The 15779-nt window shown below is 40.3% G+C and overlaps 1 protein-coding gene across 1 annotated transcript in view; it reads right to left on the bottom strand.

Moving 5' to 3' along the window:
- The window catches only part of CLASP1 (cytoplasmic linker associated protein 1), a 172443-nt gene that overhangs the window by 64245 nt on the left and 92419 nt on the right, over positions 1-15779 (bottom strand). Inside the window, exons 20-22 of the mRNA XM_071562499.1 lie at positions 7862-7969; positions 6289-6315; positions 4416-4583 (exon numbers count right to left, since the gene is read on the bottom strand). Coding sequence (XP_071418600.1) covers positions 4416-4583; positions 6289-6315; positions 7862-7969 — 303 coding nt within the window. The remainder of the gene's footprint in view (positions 1-4415; positions 4584-6288; positions 6316-7861; positions 7970-15779) is intronic.

Raw genomic sequence — 15779 nt, 5'->3', positions numbered from 1 at the left:
TATATGCAAATAGATTGAGACATATGCACACTTAAGGGGAGCTTTAAACTATATTCTTTACTTTGACAAAACACTACATGTTTATGGATGTTTGAAATCCTACATGTTTGAAAGATGTTTGCAGAATGTTATTTAGTAAGCTTTATACCTGGTAAAGAACACAATATTTTTCTAGGAAAAGAACAGCAGTTAATTGTCAAGAGTTTACCTTGAAGAATTTAATGACAAGAGGGATTTCCTTCGCTGTTTTGAAAAGGTAGGAGCACATTTTAAGTGTTCAGGAAAAGCCATTAATTAATTTTCTCATGCACAGAGTAAAATCTAATCTACCAGCTTTGATGACAATACAGCAGAGGTACATATGCATAATATGAATGTGCTAATACTTTGACAGCATCCCTCCCTGTTGATATAAAAATAATGCTATTTGCATGCTTCAGAATATATATATATATGTTCTTATAAACCTCTATTGATTTGTATAGAGAATGTAAATGCCTAGACTCAAGCTAATGAAGTTCCTCTACAGTGTCTTTCTGGTCTCACATACACCCTGTGTATTAGTATGCTTTAAGCAAAACAGTACAGAACAAAATAGAAACCTTCATATTTGGGATTTAAAATTCAAATAGAGACTTCTGCCAGATTCTTGGTTTGTCAAATCCCTTCCACTTTTGCAAAATCCAGTTTGCATCTCTCAGCTGAATTAATGGTTCTGATGGTAGACCTTTGATGTCAGACAATACAAGATGAGCTATTAACCAAGCTGATTGGATCATCAAAATGTCTAATGGTTCTGCGTGAGTTAAATGGGCTTACAGTAAACAAAACAGACTAAATTATAAGAACTGAATGAAATTAGAGTCCATGGGTACAATAATCTCACGTCAGATGTACAAGCTAAAAAGCTGACAGGTGAACTACAGGTAAAAGTCACACACTGAAGTCTTCCATACAAATACCTGCTTGAAACTGCAGACTCTAGAAGCAAACTTCTCATTCTTGGGTCTCATGCTTAGATGTAAATAATGGCAGCCTTCACAACAGGTTTGCACAAGCAGTCGTATCTCTTAAGAAGAGATAATCTGCCAGTCTTTTCTATAATACAACCCTACTAAAACCAGTAAAGGCTCTTAAGAGAGGGAGAGATGTGAATGATTAAATAAAATAATGGATGCACACAATACATTCTCCTTCTGTAACAGCTAACAGCAGAAGCATGAAGAAAATGCACTCTAACTGCAAGAGAACAAACTAGCAGGACAATACTACAGACGAAGCACAATACTGACAAACAGCACGAACAGAGCACTGGTTACTTCATGAGTAATGGTCAAACAAAAGAGTTGCATGTTACTGGATACAAATACAAAAGCAATGAAAAAAAATGGACTGAAAAGAACTAAAACATGAATCTGCTGTGGACTCCCAGGCACCTCCCTCACATTTTTAATGCTGTGCTGTGTAGAGAAGATTGTGTATTAGCTGCCCAGAGTATTTCCTTTAGACACTGCCAGAAGTAAGAGCCAGCAGTGTTGTAATTTAGAGAAGTCTCTCATACTGTGACAGCCTGTCTCTGCACTGCAGGCAGCAGAGACGACAGACACAAGTCTCAATTTGAGAATTCTCAACCCCCAAATGCTGGACAAAAATCAAGTAAATGAGTAGCAAAATGGATTAAAAGGAGTAAGTAGAATGAAAGCAGACAGTGTGCCCACAGCCAGCTCTGCTGTGAGAGAGTCTAGGACAGGACAAGGATGGGTGGCTTTTAATAATATCCAACTTCCTAATCTGTACTGTACATCGAAGTTTTACTTCATCTAGAAAGTCAGAGCACTTGGACACCACTATTAAAACACATTAAGCTGTCTGACAGCAGTGGAAAAGAACAGAAATAAATATCACTAGCAAAACATGATAGTGCCCCTGTTAACCAATCTATCACTTCGAAGAAACTTGTATTTCATAAGGGTGTGAATTTTAATGATTCTTAAGTGGAGACTAAATATCAGCAGATGCTTTCTTTACATCAATATGAGCATTTTAGAGAGTCTGAAATGCTGCCAAAAGAGCCAAAGGAAAGCTCTGCAGTGGGGGTACATCCAGTAGAGGCAAGTCAAGAACTGCCTTCAGCTTTCCAGTAAATATGCATAGCATAACCAGACAGAGTGCTGCTGCATGAAACTGATAGCCAGCTGTGCCTGCTCTACTTCTTGGAAAATGACAATCTTGAATCTCTCACTCCTTTCAGATTCAGCTGTGCCACAGGATCTGTTGAGCATCCAACAGAATTAACTTCAGGCAGGTAACTTTCAATCCATGGGAAACGGACATCATCTTTTTGAGGACATGATCTCCTTCAAGGGGCCCAAAGAAAATCTCAAGATTAACTGGACTATCCTCCTCCTTCCCCAACTATCATCACTAGAAAACTCACTGAGGAGACAGCAAAGGCAAAATTAAATCTCGAGTTTCACATGCAGGTAACCACAAATATGCCTCTTTGAAAACAACATACACCAAGGTTTCCAGTATACAGAAGGAACCATTACTCATAGATGCCTGTGGCCATCATGCAAATCTAAGCTAGCATCAAGGTACTGATGCTAACAGGCATCCACATGCTGTATTAGCTTGCTACTGCCCCAAGAGGACCTGAAGAACTCCAGTGGACAGTTCCTGCACTGAGACCCAAGGTGAGTGGGAGTCTATTCAATGAAATGAGCAAATAAAATAAAATACCAAGGAAATACAGAGATTGAAGCAACATAATAAGAAAGCATAAAATGTTGTTAGCTACTATGCTATAAAGTAATAAATACAATGGAATAATGATATCTAGCTGACAGCTAAAAAGCTAACCAAGCCAGTATCACCATTTTCAAGATCCAGTAAGAAGACCGAATTTCTGCAATTGAGCAGCAAAGTCAACACAAGTGTCAGACACTCCTGTTCCCATAACAGCCCAGAAAGAACTGGTTGTGGCCATCAGCCCAGGGAGGGCAGGTGTAAGCCACACATCTGACACATGTCAGAACTCTCTCCCACTCTCAAAGAACAAGCACTGACTGTTCTCAGGGAGCACATCAGAGAAATGAGATATAAATTATTCTTTCAAACGAATTCAAGGCTCCCGTAATGTACCTGAAAGCAGGCAACCCAAGAGTGAGGATTTTACACAAGGCAACTTCCCTTCAGATACTCAAGACTGTTTCAAATCAGACTACATAACATGATGATCAGCTTAAGCACGGGGTGATGGTACTATCCATCATTCTTTGCTTCCTCCTAATAAACAATGCTCTCCTACAGAGTGATAGCAGAACAATTATCTCCAGTATTTGGGAGGCACTTTACATTTTAAAAGCAGTGAACAGAAAAGCACAATGAATTCATACAGAGGCCATAAAATAGATCCAACATAAGAAGAACACTGAATTTGGAAAAGCAATCACAATGAATAATGAAGTATTTTTTATGAATCATAATGGCATATGCACTCAGGTGCTTTAAATGTACTTCAGTATACTGGAAGAATAAGTTACTTCTCTATTAACAATCTACTCTAAATATAAAGGTAGCTTAAATGTAAAATACATTTCCTAAGACAATAGTTATGAATTTAATTGCCAACAGTAAGGCTATAACTTCAATCAATTTCAACCTACTAGTAAAGTCTTTGGAGACAAAAAATAATTTAGTCTTAGTATAATTTAAAGTGTTCTTCTTCTACATTAGCTTCACACTTATAAAACAATTTCTATTAAAAAATGAAAATATTCAGATAGTACACTGAATATCTTTTCACCTCAATTCAGATACACAAGTTTTACATACGATGTTTACTCACCTGATTTTAAAAAATAAATCTGCTGATAAATTTGAAAATAGAAACTATTATAGAATATTTACATAACAGTCAATGAGACAAAAATGTTGAAAGTAGAACACAATTAAGGCAGAAGTCTAAAATGCCATCTAAGAACGTGGCTCCAAGAAATTAAGGATGAGAGAAGCAAACCATTTAAGCTGGAATATTTCTAAAATAATCCAAGAAGGTGCTTTTTGCCTTTGATTTCAACTGACTGCAACGATTGCTCAACTCGTTTTAGAACTGAGCCGCTTACAGCAAATGAGGTCTTTCTGCTGTGATGGTTATTCACAACAACTGTTTTTGCTGTCTGATCTAGTAACATCACTCATGTTGAATTTTGAACAGAAGACACATCATGACATCTTAGGCTTACTTTGAAAATATAGCTCAACCTGGAAAATTAAAATTATTCTCCTATGAACCACAATCACATTAACCTGTTAGCTGAAAAATAACAGTATCATAAGCAGTTTCCTAGTGAACAGGAAAGTCCCTCCTTCAAGGACGCTGGTCAGCATGTCACTGCAGTGACTGTTCTTACCTAGTCCTATTCTGTTGGGACTTGTCTCTCGACTGCATCCCTGGCTCCGAGGAATCTTGCTGCGCTTCTCTGAAGATGATGGCACTGGCTGGACTCTGGATGTTCCACTGCTCAGGCCACCATAGGAGCTTCCCAAGAGCTTACCCGGAGAACTAGACCGGCTACCAGCTACAAGAGAACCAGAAATAAGGAAAAAACAATTAAAACACCACAAGATTTTAAACACACTGACAGCAGGACTAGGACACAATAGCTCTATCTAAGAATTTGATCCAAATCACTCAACAAACTAATGGGAGTGTTCCCTACGGGCTTTGTAGGAAGACCATGGGAAAGCCCATGGACAAGGAACACTGACATCAGCAATCCTGCCTTCTATGAACTGTGCTGCCCAGGGCGGATCTAGCCCAAAGCAGACACTGCTGTGTTTGAACACCTCAGCTGGCTTCATGAAAGCTTGTGGAGGTGCTGGGACAGCCTTGCTGCACCAAGATGGAATTCACAGGCTGCTTCTCCTCCTCACAAAGCAACATCAACGAGCCTGTGTGGAGAGCTGTGCTGCAGCTGCCACGTCTGGCACAGGTCATCTGCTGCAAAGCAGCTCAGGCATCTTCATGCTACACTGCAGTGGTGGCATTACTTTCCTACAATAACTCACTGAAAGAAAATTAAAAAAACACCTCAACCAACATAAAAACCCCACCATGTCTGAACAGATCAGCACAATAAAGGGTAAACCACGTGAGCCTGTCACATTTGTAGAGATGCTGGCTTACTTAGGTCTGGTTGGTTAAACATCAGCTATTTATATTTCAGATGAATTTTAGCAAGTTGAATAGTTGGCCTGTTTTATTTTTTGTCTGTTTGAATAGTCCATGGCAAGTTTATATTTCTTCTAAGCCATGTTATCTCTAAGAGAGTCTACTAATCAAGATTAATTTACATGTTTACATTCCAGCTGCAGAATGTCATTCTATCTGAAACAGTTTTGCTGTCTACCTCAACGAGGTGACTGATGCTTTCTTTTTTTCTGCTGTGAGTCTTCATTTGTAAGTTATTTGAAAATTACATAATGCAAGCTTAAAGGTAAAGAACTGTAATAGATTCCTGACAATTTGTTTTGCTTCTTCACGTATGCAAGTCCCTGAAAATCTGCTCTTGCCATTACCGTTCCTGACATTTAATTTTTTTGCTAAAACAGCCAGGAAAAGTATATTTGAAAAGGTTGCAAGAACATATTAGGGTAAGCTCATATTTTGAACTGATATTCTTGTTGGTTTCTTTCTGAAAAGTATCTATACATATCACAAAAATTTCATTTCCAGATACTATTACAACCAGCAAGAGTTAAAGACTGTTCTTCTGTCTTAATTTAAGATGATATGGAATTCTGTTAGTCTCGTAGACAACACCATGATACATGTATTATATAAATTACTTGCCCCCTCCGATTTCTTAGTCAAAACCATTTTGTATATACTCCGATACTGTATGTGGTGTTGGCTCCATTCTCCCCATCCCAAAGTGACAGATGCCAGTCTTACACACAGCACCACAACCCAAACACCAAGACTCCTCTCAGTTATGCTGCTGCATTTCACTGATGTCAGCAGGGTTGCACTGCAGTAACTGAAGAATTTAGCACCTGGGGTTAAAGCTACAGCAGTGAGCCATCTTCAACATGCAGAACATATGCTTACCATGTTTGATTACTGGGAGAAAGCAAAATCTCCTGTCATACACAATTAGATTTAAGACTTTCAGAAAATGTTTTTAAGTCTCACAGAAGAGAATGAGCGATGCTAAAAGCTTAGCAGTTAAAAAATGTGAAGGAAATAACATGAAAAAGCAAGAAAGGGAAAAAGTTTCTTACCACCAGCAGGATTAGCTGATCTGGATCCTTGATTATGAGGGCAGACCAAGGGACAGGCAAAAAGTGGATTAAAAGACAGCAAGACAATACAGCATTCAGCATGCGGTTTATGCTATACACGATACAGACAGATTTATTTACAAACAATGTCACTCCTAAAGCCTCTGCAGAATGCAGTGAGTTAATGTGCAGATGCAACTAAATTTCCCAGTGTTGATCAGCTACTTAGCAAAATGTCAACCAAGACACCGAGACCCAAGTTGTGCTCGAAATCACACCCCAGCCCAGCCTGCAAAATTGCAGCATGGTTATCTACTGTGTGGGCATGGAGAATTTGGTCCTGTGATTGTATTATACTTGAATTCCTAAATTACTTCATGCAATGTTTAGCTTAAGGTTAAACAATACATCTGGCTGGGCTAGGCTGGAAATAGGATTTAGCAAACTAGACCAAGGCACCAGGTTCAGACAAGACCAACCTAACTCTTCATAAGGCGTTCTTTAAAAAAAAAAAGGAAGTCCATAATCTTTGAAATCTTTGGATACTTAACTATTCTTTAAATACTTCTGAGACTTGTTTCATGTGGTCTGACCATTTTTCACCAAACTAAGTTTTGGGGAAAAAAGTAATATCTGGCATTAGATCAGATTCAAAACTGAAGATATCAATTTGGATCAGCATACCCAAGCCCAAACACATCTTCATAACCTCAATGTAAAGATTTCCATTTGACCCCATCCTCAACATACTACTACTTTCTTCAGCTTTCCCAGCCTAACATGAGGCTACAAACTGCTTCTTCACCCCTTCAGCATGACAGAGCAAAGCAATGAGAGAATGAACAGAGAAGGGCTTTTAAATAGCAGTACACAGCAAGACAAGTCCTGAGAACAGACAGGTCCTTCCCCAAACCCCATGTCCTCTTTACCCACAAGGCTGAAGGTCCTCAAAATAGGGAGAAGCTTTCTCCCTACCCCCAATTCCTTTTAGAGTTTGAGTGACAAAATTCTCCTTAGATACACATGACAAAGATGCAGCAGCATCATCCATATGTGTGGCTCCTAAGGGAAAACCATGCTTTGCCAGGAAGCCAGAGGGTGCAGATGTGTCATGTGAGTCAAAGCAGAACCTTTTTCTCCGTATCTACACAAAATAGGTAATGTCCTATTTTAAACTGATGCCAAAACCCATTCATTTTAGACAGCTCACATGTCACACATACAGAAATAGTCACGTAAGCAAGAGAAGCTTGGCAGGGCAAGAACCCAGGACAGCAGTCAGCTACAGCCACAGCGGGTGTTCCCAGCAGGACTCAGCACCAGTTGTTTGGTTCTACAGAGCTCAGCAACATGAAATTCTGCTGCACAACTGGTAAAAAAAGACAGCTACTAAGCCCTCAGATTTGGCGCTCTCTTTGTCAGGAAGAGAACACACCAGCTACATGGGGATCCATTTTATTACATGTCCAAACATTATTATCAGAAGTGAGCCCAATTCTCAGCTGATACTGCTGCAAGAGAAACATATTAATAACTCCATGTTCTGCTCCCCCAGGAATAAAACAATGCTTACGCTGGGACTGGGAAACTACTTTAGCCCGGCTGCGACCTCGAGAATCAGCTGGTGTTGAGGTGACACTTGTGGCACTGCCAGAGCTCTGTCTCCTCGTACGGATCCGACCTGGAGGAATGCAAAGACAATCAGACCATTAGTAAGTTTCTCACAAAGGCAGCAGCAGTGTTTAACACACTATACACACAATTACCCAGGGTATACAAAAGAATTTTACAGGGAGAGGCAACACCTTTTATTAAGCTGGCTGAGACGCAGGGGAGGGATTGAAAACAGCCACAGTCCATGAGTCCAAGAACTTCTTTGCTTTCTGTAAACACTATCATCCAGTTCAGTTAAAAAATATTACCTCTCTATAGCCTTTGCTTCTGTTCTATAGTAGCTTCTTTACCAAGGATCAACAATAAAAAATTTCAGCCTCCTCAGTGCAGCTTCCTATATCAAATTATTACTTTCTGAGAAGGTGATCACCCTTTCAGAGACAGGTGTGACAGATGCCCTCCTAAATTCCATCACTGGGATATCCAGCTAGCTGTTTAGTGCTTTATATCCCGCTCCCCCTGTGCAGGCTGGCATGCACTCCTGTGACAGTCTGCCAATACAGTCTGACCACACTTTTATTTCAGCCTCATTGAATTTTCCCTGTTTACAGATCCCTCATATTTATCCAGAAATCAGTGTAACTTTACTTGTAATGGAGAGTCTCATTTGATACAATTGATGTTGTGGAAAAATGATTCTGTGTGCTTTCTCTTTATTTAAGCAGAGAAAGGATATAAAGTGTTCTTGGACCTTGTTCTGTCCTTTCCTTATGAAAAAGCCACGGAAATTTGAGCTAGGAAAGCTCACAGGGCCATCAGTTCACCCCCTTCCTAGGGAACAGTTGTTTCCTACAAAATGTTCTTTACAGTGCTAAGCTTCAATTATCTGTCTCCAGTTAATGGGAAAGAAATTATAATTAAGAGTAACACAAAGAAAGCCTCCATCAGTACTTTTCAACAGATCAGTTCCCAGCCAAATCTGAAGTTGTTTCTCAGGACTCATGCCAGTGCTATCCTGCATTCAGAGGATGACTTCAAGGTTCAGGCACAACAATAAAAGGGGAAAAACCCACAGCAGGTAATAGAAGAGTCTAGACAACTGCACCCACTGGCTACAGATATCCATCTCCTGCCCTCTGTCTCCACCATAAGCATACAGAGAAATATGAATGGGGAGACACACACTTCCCACCCAAAAAAACCCCACTTCACATAAGGTAAACATGCAGGACAAGACAATGGCAAGCAGCCCAGGCTGAACGATTGGGAGCTGGGATCTTCTCTGAGCTCTCAGAATATTCATAACATGGTTTGCAAGTTTCTGCTAGACACAAAGTTACAAGGAGATGCTTCAGAAGAAAGGCTAAACTTTCCTGCAAGGGAAAAAGCCTACAAGACAACTCTACTTCAAGCCTCTCCACTAGCATCTAGTTTTAAAACAGCTCAGTAAGCGAAATACAGGTACTGTACATTCAAACAATTGCTTATAAATCAAACACAGAAGAAATCATTAGCATAAAACTGGGAAAACATAAACAAAACTTTTTAATGACTGGCTTAACTAAACAAGCTCTGAGCACACCCCCGTGGGTCCAGCAGTCATGAAAATGGCTGCTGAGGTGGTCTTACCACCAGCAAGGCTGCAGTTCTCCTCTGCTCTAGGACAGCCTTGCCCCTTACAACAGTCAGCCTGAGTCAAGAACCAGAGGCAGTTCTTGAGCTCTCTACTGACTCACTGCCATCCCCACGCAAGTTTGGCACTGGCACAGCTACCCACAGATGAGCAGAGCCACGCTGCAACTTGCTGACAAGGCATGAACCCCAGACCCCATCACGGGCCTCCAGGCAGGATTGCTGTGGGAAGGAGGCACACAGAACGCTCTGGTCAGAAGCCCCGAGGCTTCCCCTCATTTCTCATGTCAGAGGGGTATTGTAGTAAGAGAAGAAGTTAAACCTGACCAGTCTTAGGAACCAGTAATGGAAATTCACTTACATCCTTCCAGAACACCAAAGGAGGCCTTGGCATTGCAGAAAGTCCTGGGGATTAACTCAAGCGGAAATTCAACATTACACACAGCAGCAGACAGTACTGGAAGACAGGTTTAGTGATGTGTATGGGCCAACAAAGGGTGAGAAGGTACTGATGCCTCCTCGTACGCACAGGCCACCTAAGATCCTCAAAATTTTCTAGATTTTTCTGCATCTACAAAAAATCTACTGATTTCTCTATCAGTAGGTGACTAAGAATGAGAAAACTGGGACAATATGTAGTGACTCTTCCATCTTAAGGAATACAATGTCTAAGAAATTATATAAAGAGAAACCGAGATAAGCTTCTGATAACAACTCTAGAGGCTTTAAGAAAGAAAACTGAAAGGTCAAACAATTAACATGTGACTATCAGTAGGATTAGAAACAGAGAACTCACTCCTATTCTGCAACCTCTGAGAATTAGTGGAGAGATTCCTACTAACTTCAGCAGTTTCTGAACAAATGAATGCCCAGGAACAAAATTCTGCTTCCTTTTGGACTCGTAAATTTGCACCCTGTTTTTGCCCTAATGTGTGTCAGAGAGAACAAGGACTTGCTCTCTCAAAGGAGGAGCAGAATGCCAACACTGATACTGGTTTCCTCATCCTTTTAAAAAGGCTGACAAGCACCTGAACTGACACTGTGCTGGACCTGCATTGTGCAAATGGATTTTTATATACATTATACCAAGTACAACATGTATATATAGTAGCTACATTACAATACAAATGTGTCTGCTACATTTCCCTAAGAATTTCATCCACAAACAAGAATCTCTATTCACACCCAAGAGTTATTTGCACACAGGACTGTGGGTGTGGCTTTATCTCTATCATTCTAACCCAGACAGAAAAAACAATTTCAAGCAGGACTGGAAAAAAATGTATTAACTAATTGATGTAGACTTTTTTGTTAATAGTTAAGCAAACACCTCCCCTCCCAAAACTTCTTTGCTTTCAAGTGGGTTTGTCTCCATATCTAGCTCAAACTGCAGATGTAGCAATCCATACGTTGTTATTTTTCTGCTGCTTTTAAAAGCATTACTGCATCCTGACAACAGCAGCACAGCAAAGGAACAGATGAAGACTGCCCCAACTAGTTTCCAAAAGCCATAAAAAAGCCCTTGATCTAAATTTGATACGTGACACATCGCTGTTGGTACAGAAAGGATTTTGAAAGACTTTAAAGCATATAAATGCTTTGTGTTAAGAAACCATTTGTGGATTTTTAGGAGGTTTTGGTTTTCTTTTTTAAAGTTACTGTCGTTATTATAACAATAGTTCAGAATCAACACTCTGAAATGTCTAACAAATGTCTAAACTCAGGAAGGTTGTTTTGTTTTTTTAAAAGGAACAAGTGAAGGAAGATTCTATGATAATTTCTGCTTTACAAGAGGCATCACCTGGCAGCACTGCTCTAAACTCCTCTGGATGGATACTGCCTCATCCCCACATCCAGTGCTCAGAACAGACACTCAGCCTGTGTATTACACTGAAGAAAATGGCTCTGATATAGTCTGGAAATAGTATGTAAAAGTTCCACAACTCAGTTTAATTGATTTTATGCTGTGAATAGTGGTACCTACAACCAAAAAGGTTATATATGGAAGCACTGGGACAATGGTGGGATACCTACAGATCAGGTTAAAGCATTTAGGTTACTCAGCACTGAGGTTTTCATCCCACTTGAAGAAAACATTCCTGAAAGAGCCTCTAGGACCTCCTATCTATATCACTGCTAAATGACACATGGACATCAAAGACACGGAGCAATTAAAAACATGATTTACATATAAATCTGTAAACAACTTTTTACAACCACCACTGGAATTGTTTCCATTGCATATTCAGCACTTGTCCAACATTATACTAGTGTAAGACCTGACCCTGCACCATAATTTTCCCTGACAATGATTTGACCCTTACTGGAAACCATCAGGTTGTGCCATCTCTGGGTTTTGCACAAGAACTCCCTCCAAAGCAGAGGGCTCAGGGAAAAACAGACACTCCACTTTGCCCTACACAAACAAGCACAGGGAAATCAACCCAGCACTTGCAAAGGGACGGACCAAGAGAAGCAAGAAACTACTACCTGAGCAGTTCCACTTAAGATACCACAGTCAGACATTACTTTTAATGAAGCCTTGCCCTTGAGGACAAGGGAGCCTTTAAGGCAGGGAAGAAAACAGGACTGGTGATTTCTTAAAACTTCTGTTACTCCCAAAGCCTTTGATAAAGCACTCAAGGTGTCCAACTGAGACTAAGTTATCTGAAAACTGTAACGAACCACATTTTATTGTTTTGTGGTGAATGACAAAAACTATTGAAAATTGTGCCACTGTGACTCAGGAAACTGCTGATTTGGTTTTAAACTTGCCAGTTTCAGGTCAAACCAGGGTTTATGCTCACCCTTTTGGGAAAGGCTTGTCTGAAAAAAAGGCAGCCAGATAATGGAAACACTCTGAACCATTACTCCGTACCAAAAGTCAGCATTAGCATCTTCTTAAAATATTCCTTGAAAAGCCCTTTCATGATAAAACAAGCAGAAGCTTTTCTAAGGTTTCCCTTTAATCAGGTATAACAAACATGCCACAAGTGTTACCTCCCCAGCACTAGCTGTGAAGTCCCAATCAAGACTATAAGGGTTTATCACTGTTGAGGTTTCTGTGTGCAAAGCCCCTCATGCAGTCTGGGGAATCCCCACACATGAAGGGTCTGGGCAATCACGGTGTAACTGTGCACTACATGGAGACCTGCACTGATTTCACTGCTGTATCAGCTCACACTGTCTTTCTGTAAGGAAGTGCATTTCAGCAACATTTGCCAATTGAGATGGCACTACTTAAAAACCAAAGGACTGACACTCAGCTCAACTTGTATTCTTGCAACTGGCACAACCTCCTCTGTCTTGCTCCTGTTTTGAGCTGCCTGGCTCCAAAACAAACCACTGAGAACCGAGGGCAAAGCAGATGGGAACCGCCAAGTCCACACAATGTTGGCTCTGGCTGAGGGGAAGGTGCAGAGCTTTTACACTGTAGCTACAGAAAGCCATGATGGGAACCAGATTGCAGATTTAATGTCAAGCTGAACCACACAAAAACAGACAGGGATTTTCTCTTAAATTACTTACTGGTGACATGCAAAAAATCTAAAACAAACCTCAGGGGCATGAGTGCAGATGGCATTTCTGCTTTATATTCTGTTTCCTCCTGTATTTCCAGAGCAAGGTGATGTTTTTCTCTTCCCCCACTCTTTTAATTTTTACATTTATATCAAGAATATAAAATTTTGCCCTCCCTGTGGTTCTTTACAAACTCTGCAAGATTAGAGAGTTGTCAGAAGACCTTCCTCAGCCTTCATCATTCAGTGTAAGACCCTAAATCCTGAATAAAGGTTGTTTTTCCCTGAACTATCTCCAAGGAAAACACAGATGAGGAGTTTCAAATAGGGATCAAACTCATCCTTCAAGGACTCTGGCTATTGGTGTCCTGTGTTGTTATAATTCTCCCTGATCCTCATTCTCCCAAAAGAAAGAGAATCCTTTGGCAAAAAGAAGACATGAGATTTGGTATTTAACAGTAAGGGGATGGGCAACTCCACTTTTGAAAGTTCATCTCCATCTTCCTTGCCCCAGGAGACTTGTTGGTATCTATTACAGCTTTTTACCAAATCCAATCTGCTTCTAATGTAACTGAACTGAAAACAATAACCAAACAAAAACCCCACCCTTTTGCATTATGACAGTAAAGCACTTAATAAACTCAAAACAAAGGTATTCCACAGTTCTGCTGTTGTAACAGGCTTTTACAAGTATTATTACAGCTACAGAGAAGATTGAGAGCTGCATAGAGTATTTCATAAATTAACATTAAACCTTAAGCATTTCAAAGCTAGGCCAGAAATAGAAAGGTATGAGAACGGGGATGAAAGGAAGAAGATAAAGGGGTCAACAATTAACAAAACCAAAAAGCTCAGTATTACAACTTGGAATTTGCATCCAATTCATTACTGATTTAGAAATACAGGCACTTAAGCCAACCTCATAGTCCTTATTACTGACATATCACAAAGCACAAACATTTGCCTGAGAGGCAGAGCCAATTCATCTCTCAGCACTAAGTACCATATCCAAAAACGGTACAGACCTTTTCTTCTAATCAATAAATCAATACATCAACAATAGTAAGAAAAATAACACACGTCACAACAGCACAGTGGCACCTCTCAGACCTCCACATCCAAACACAAGCGGCCATCAAGGACACAAGCACAGTCCCACAAGACAGTAGTAAATCCCTCAAAAAGAGACTTGCATTGGGAAAAAAAGGTTTATTGGGGAGTTTGGTGTCTTCATTCTGTGTAGAAAACATTCTTGTTTTCAACTCCTGTCTACCTCAGAAAAAGTGATTTCCCAGTGATCTTTTTTTGCTTGAGAAGTAGGAAATAAAGAACAAGTTTTGACAACAAGCCAGAGAACAGACTGGGATCCTTCCCAAACTAGCAGGGTCAGTGTTCTCCTTAAAAAAGCCTTTCCTCCAACTGTCTTCAATGTAAGCCATCTCACTCAGTTAACAACAAAAAGAGAGAGCTCAGGTTTAAAGAGGTTGACTAAATACTCCTTCCCCAGAGATCACTGTTTACTGTCCTCATTTTTCTGCCATGTGATCATCTCATTCAATTCTCTCACCACCCAGGCTCTTCCCGAAAGCATTTGGCAGTTGTGACCTGAGCTTTGGATGGAAAAACACAGCAAACCTTTACACATCAAGGAGTAAGAAATCACAAGCCTTGTGTTGGGGGTCTTTTTGTTGTTTTTGTTTGTTGGTTTGTATTTTAGTCTTTGCACAGGTCACCTTCAACCAAAAGCAGCGCTTCAAGTACAGAAACCTACACACAACTCCATGACCAGAAGTCAAGTCATAAAAGCAGACTAGTGCTTATCAGCAGGGAGGAGGTTGAAGAGAAAGTGAAGAATACCCATGGCATCAAAATGAGCAGGACAACCATGCAACACTTCATGCAGGTCACCAGTGAACATGGATGAGAACCAGATAACACTTTGAGAACAGAGACCAGGCAGGGTAGTACAACTGTGGACACAGCTCAGTTACACAGAGAGACTGCTTACCCTCGGCTTTACTGGTAGTACCATCTTTAGGCAAATTAAAGAAAAATAAGGAAAGGGTTAACAGGGAAAAAATCAGTAACATCAACAGAAGTGGGCACTATATATTAGCTCCATTAATGTGCAAAAAAAATTAATACAATTAAAGAAATGAAAAAAGTTTGACCAAGCAGCAAATCAAACCTTGATATATCTGAAGAAAACACTTGCAGGTTTTCCCTCCTGCAATAACCAACCTCTGCCAAACTCCATTTTCATTGCTTGCCTCACCATTTCTCTCATGGAACCTGAAGGTGATAAACGTCGCTACTAGCTCAAAAGGAAGCAGAGTCCTTCAGGAGCAGCCGTGTTTGCATCACTTAGAGTGAATTTACTGCTTTTCTCCTACAGCCTAGTTTAAGAACAAGACTAACAGTTTATTCAGTCTCTCAGGTCCAAGGACCAAGTCAGCTTGAAGGAGATACTGCCCCTCTCCTCCATTCTTCCTCGCAACATAAGACTGTTTGAAGGCCGTTTAGCCACTGAAGCCAGTGTGCAGCATGACTCAAAAGTGGCTGCATCTGTAAGCCCAAAAGCATATGATCAACTTTTACACTGTGTATTATGTTCCCACTGCAATGTATCTACATCTCAAACCAAGCATGAACAATTTAAATCAGAATAAGAATTCAGCTTCCGAACTGAATACAATCAACACACCTAAGCCAAGGTAAAACATTTCA

The sequence above is a fragment of the Pithys albifrons genome, chromosome 8, assembly GCF_047495875.1.
Source record: "Pithys albifrons albifrons isolate INPA30051 chromosome 8, PitAlb_v1, whole genome shotgun sequence".
NCBI lineage: Eukaryota > Metazoa > Chordata > Aves > Passeriformes > Thamnophilidae > Pithys > Pithys albifrons.
This window is presented reverse-complemented; position numbering and strand designations above follow the sequence as displayed.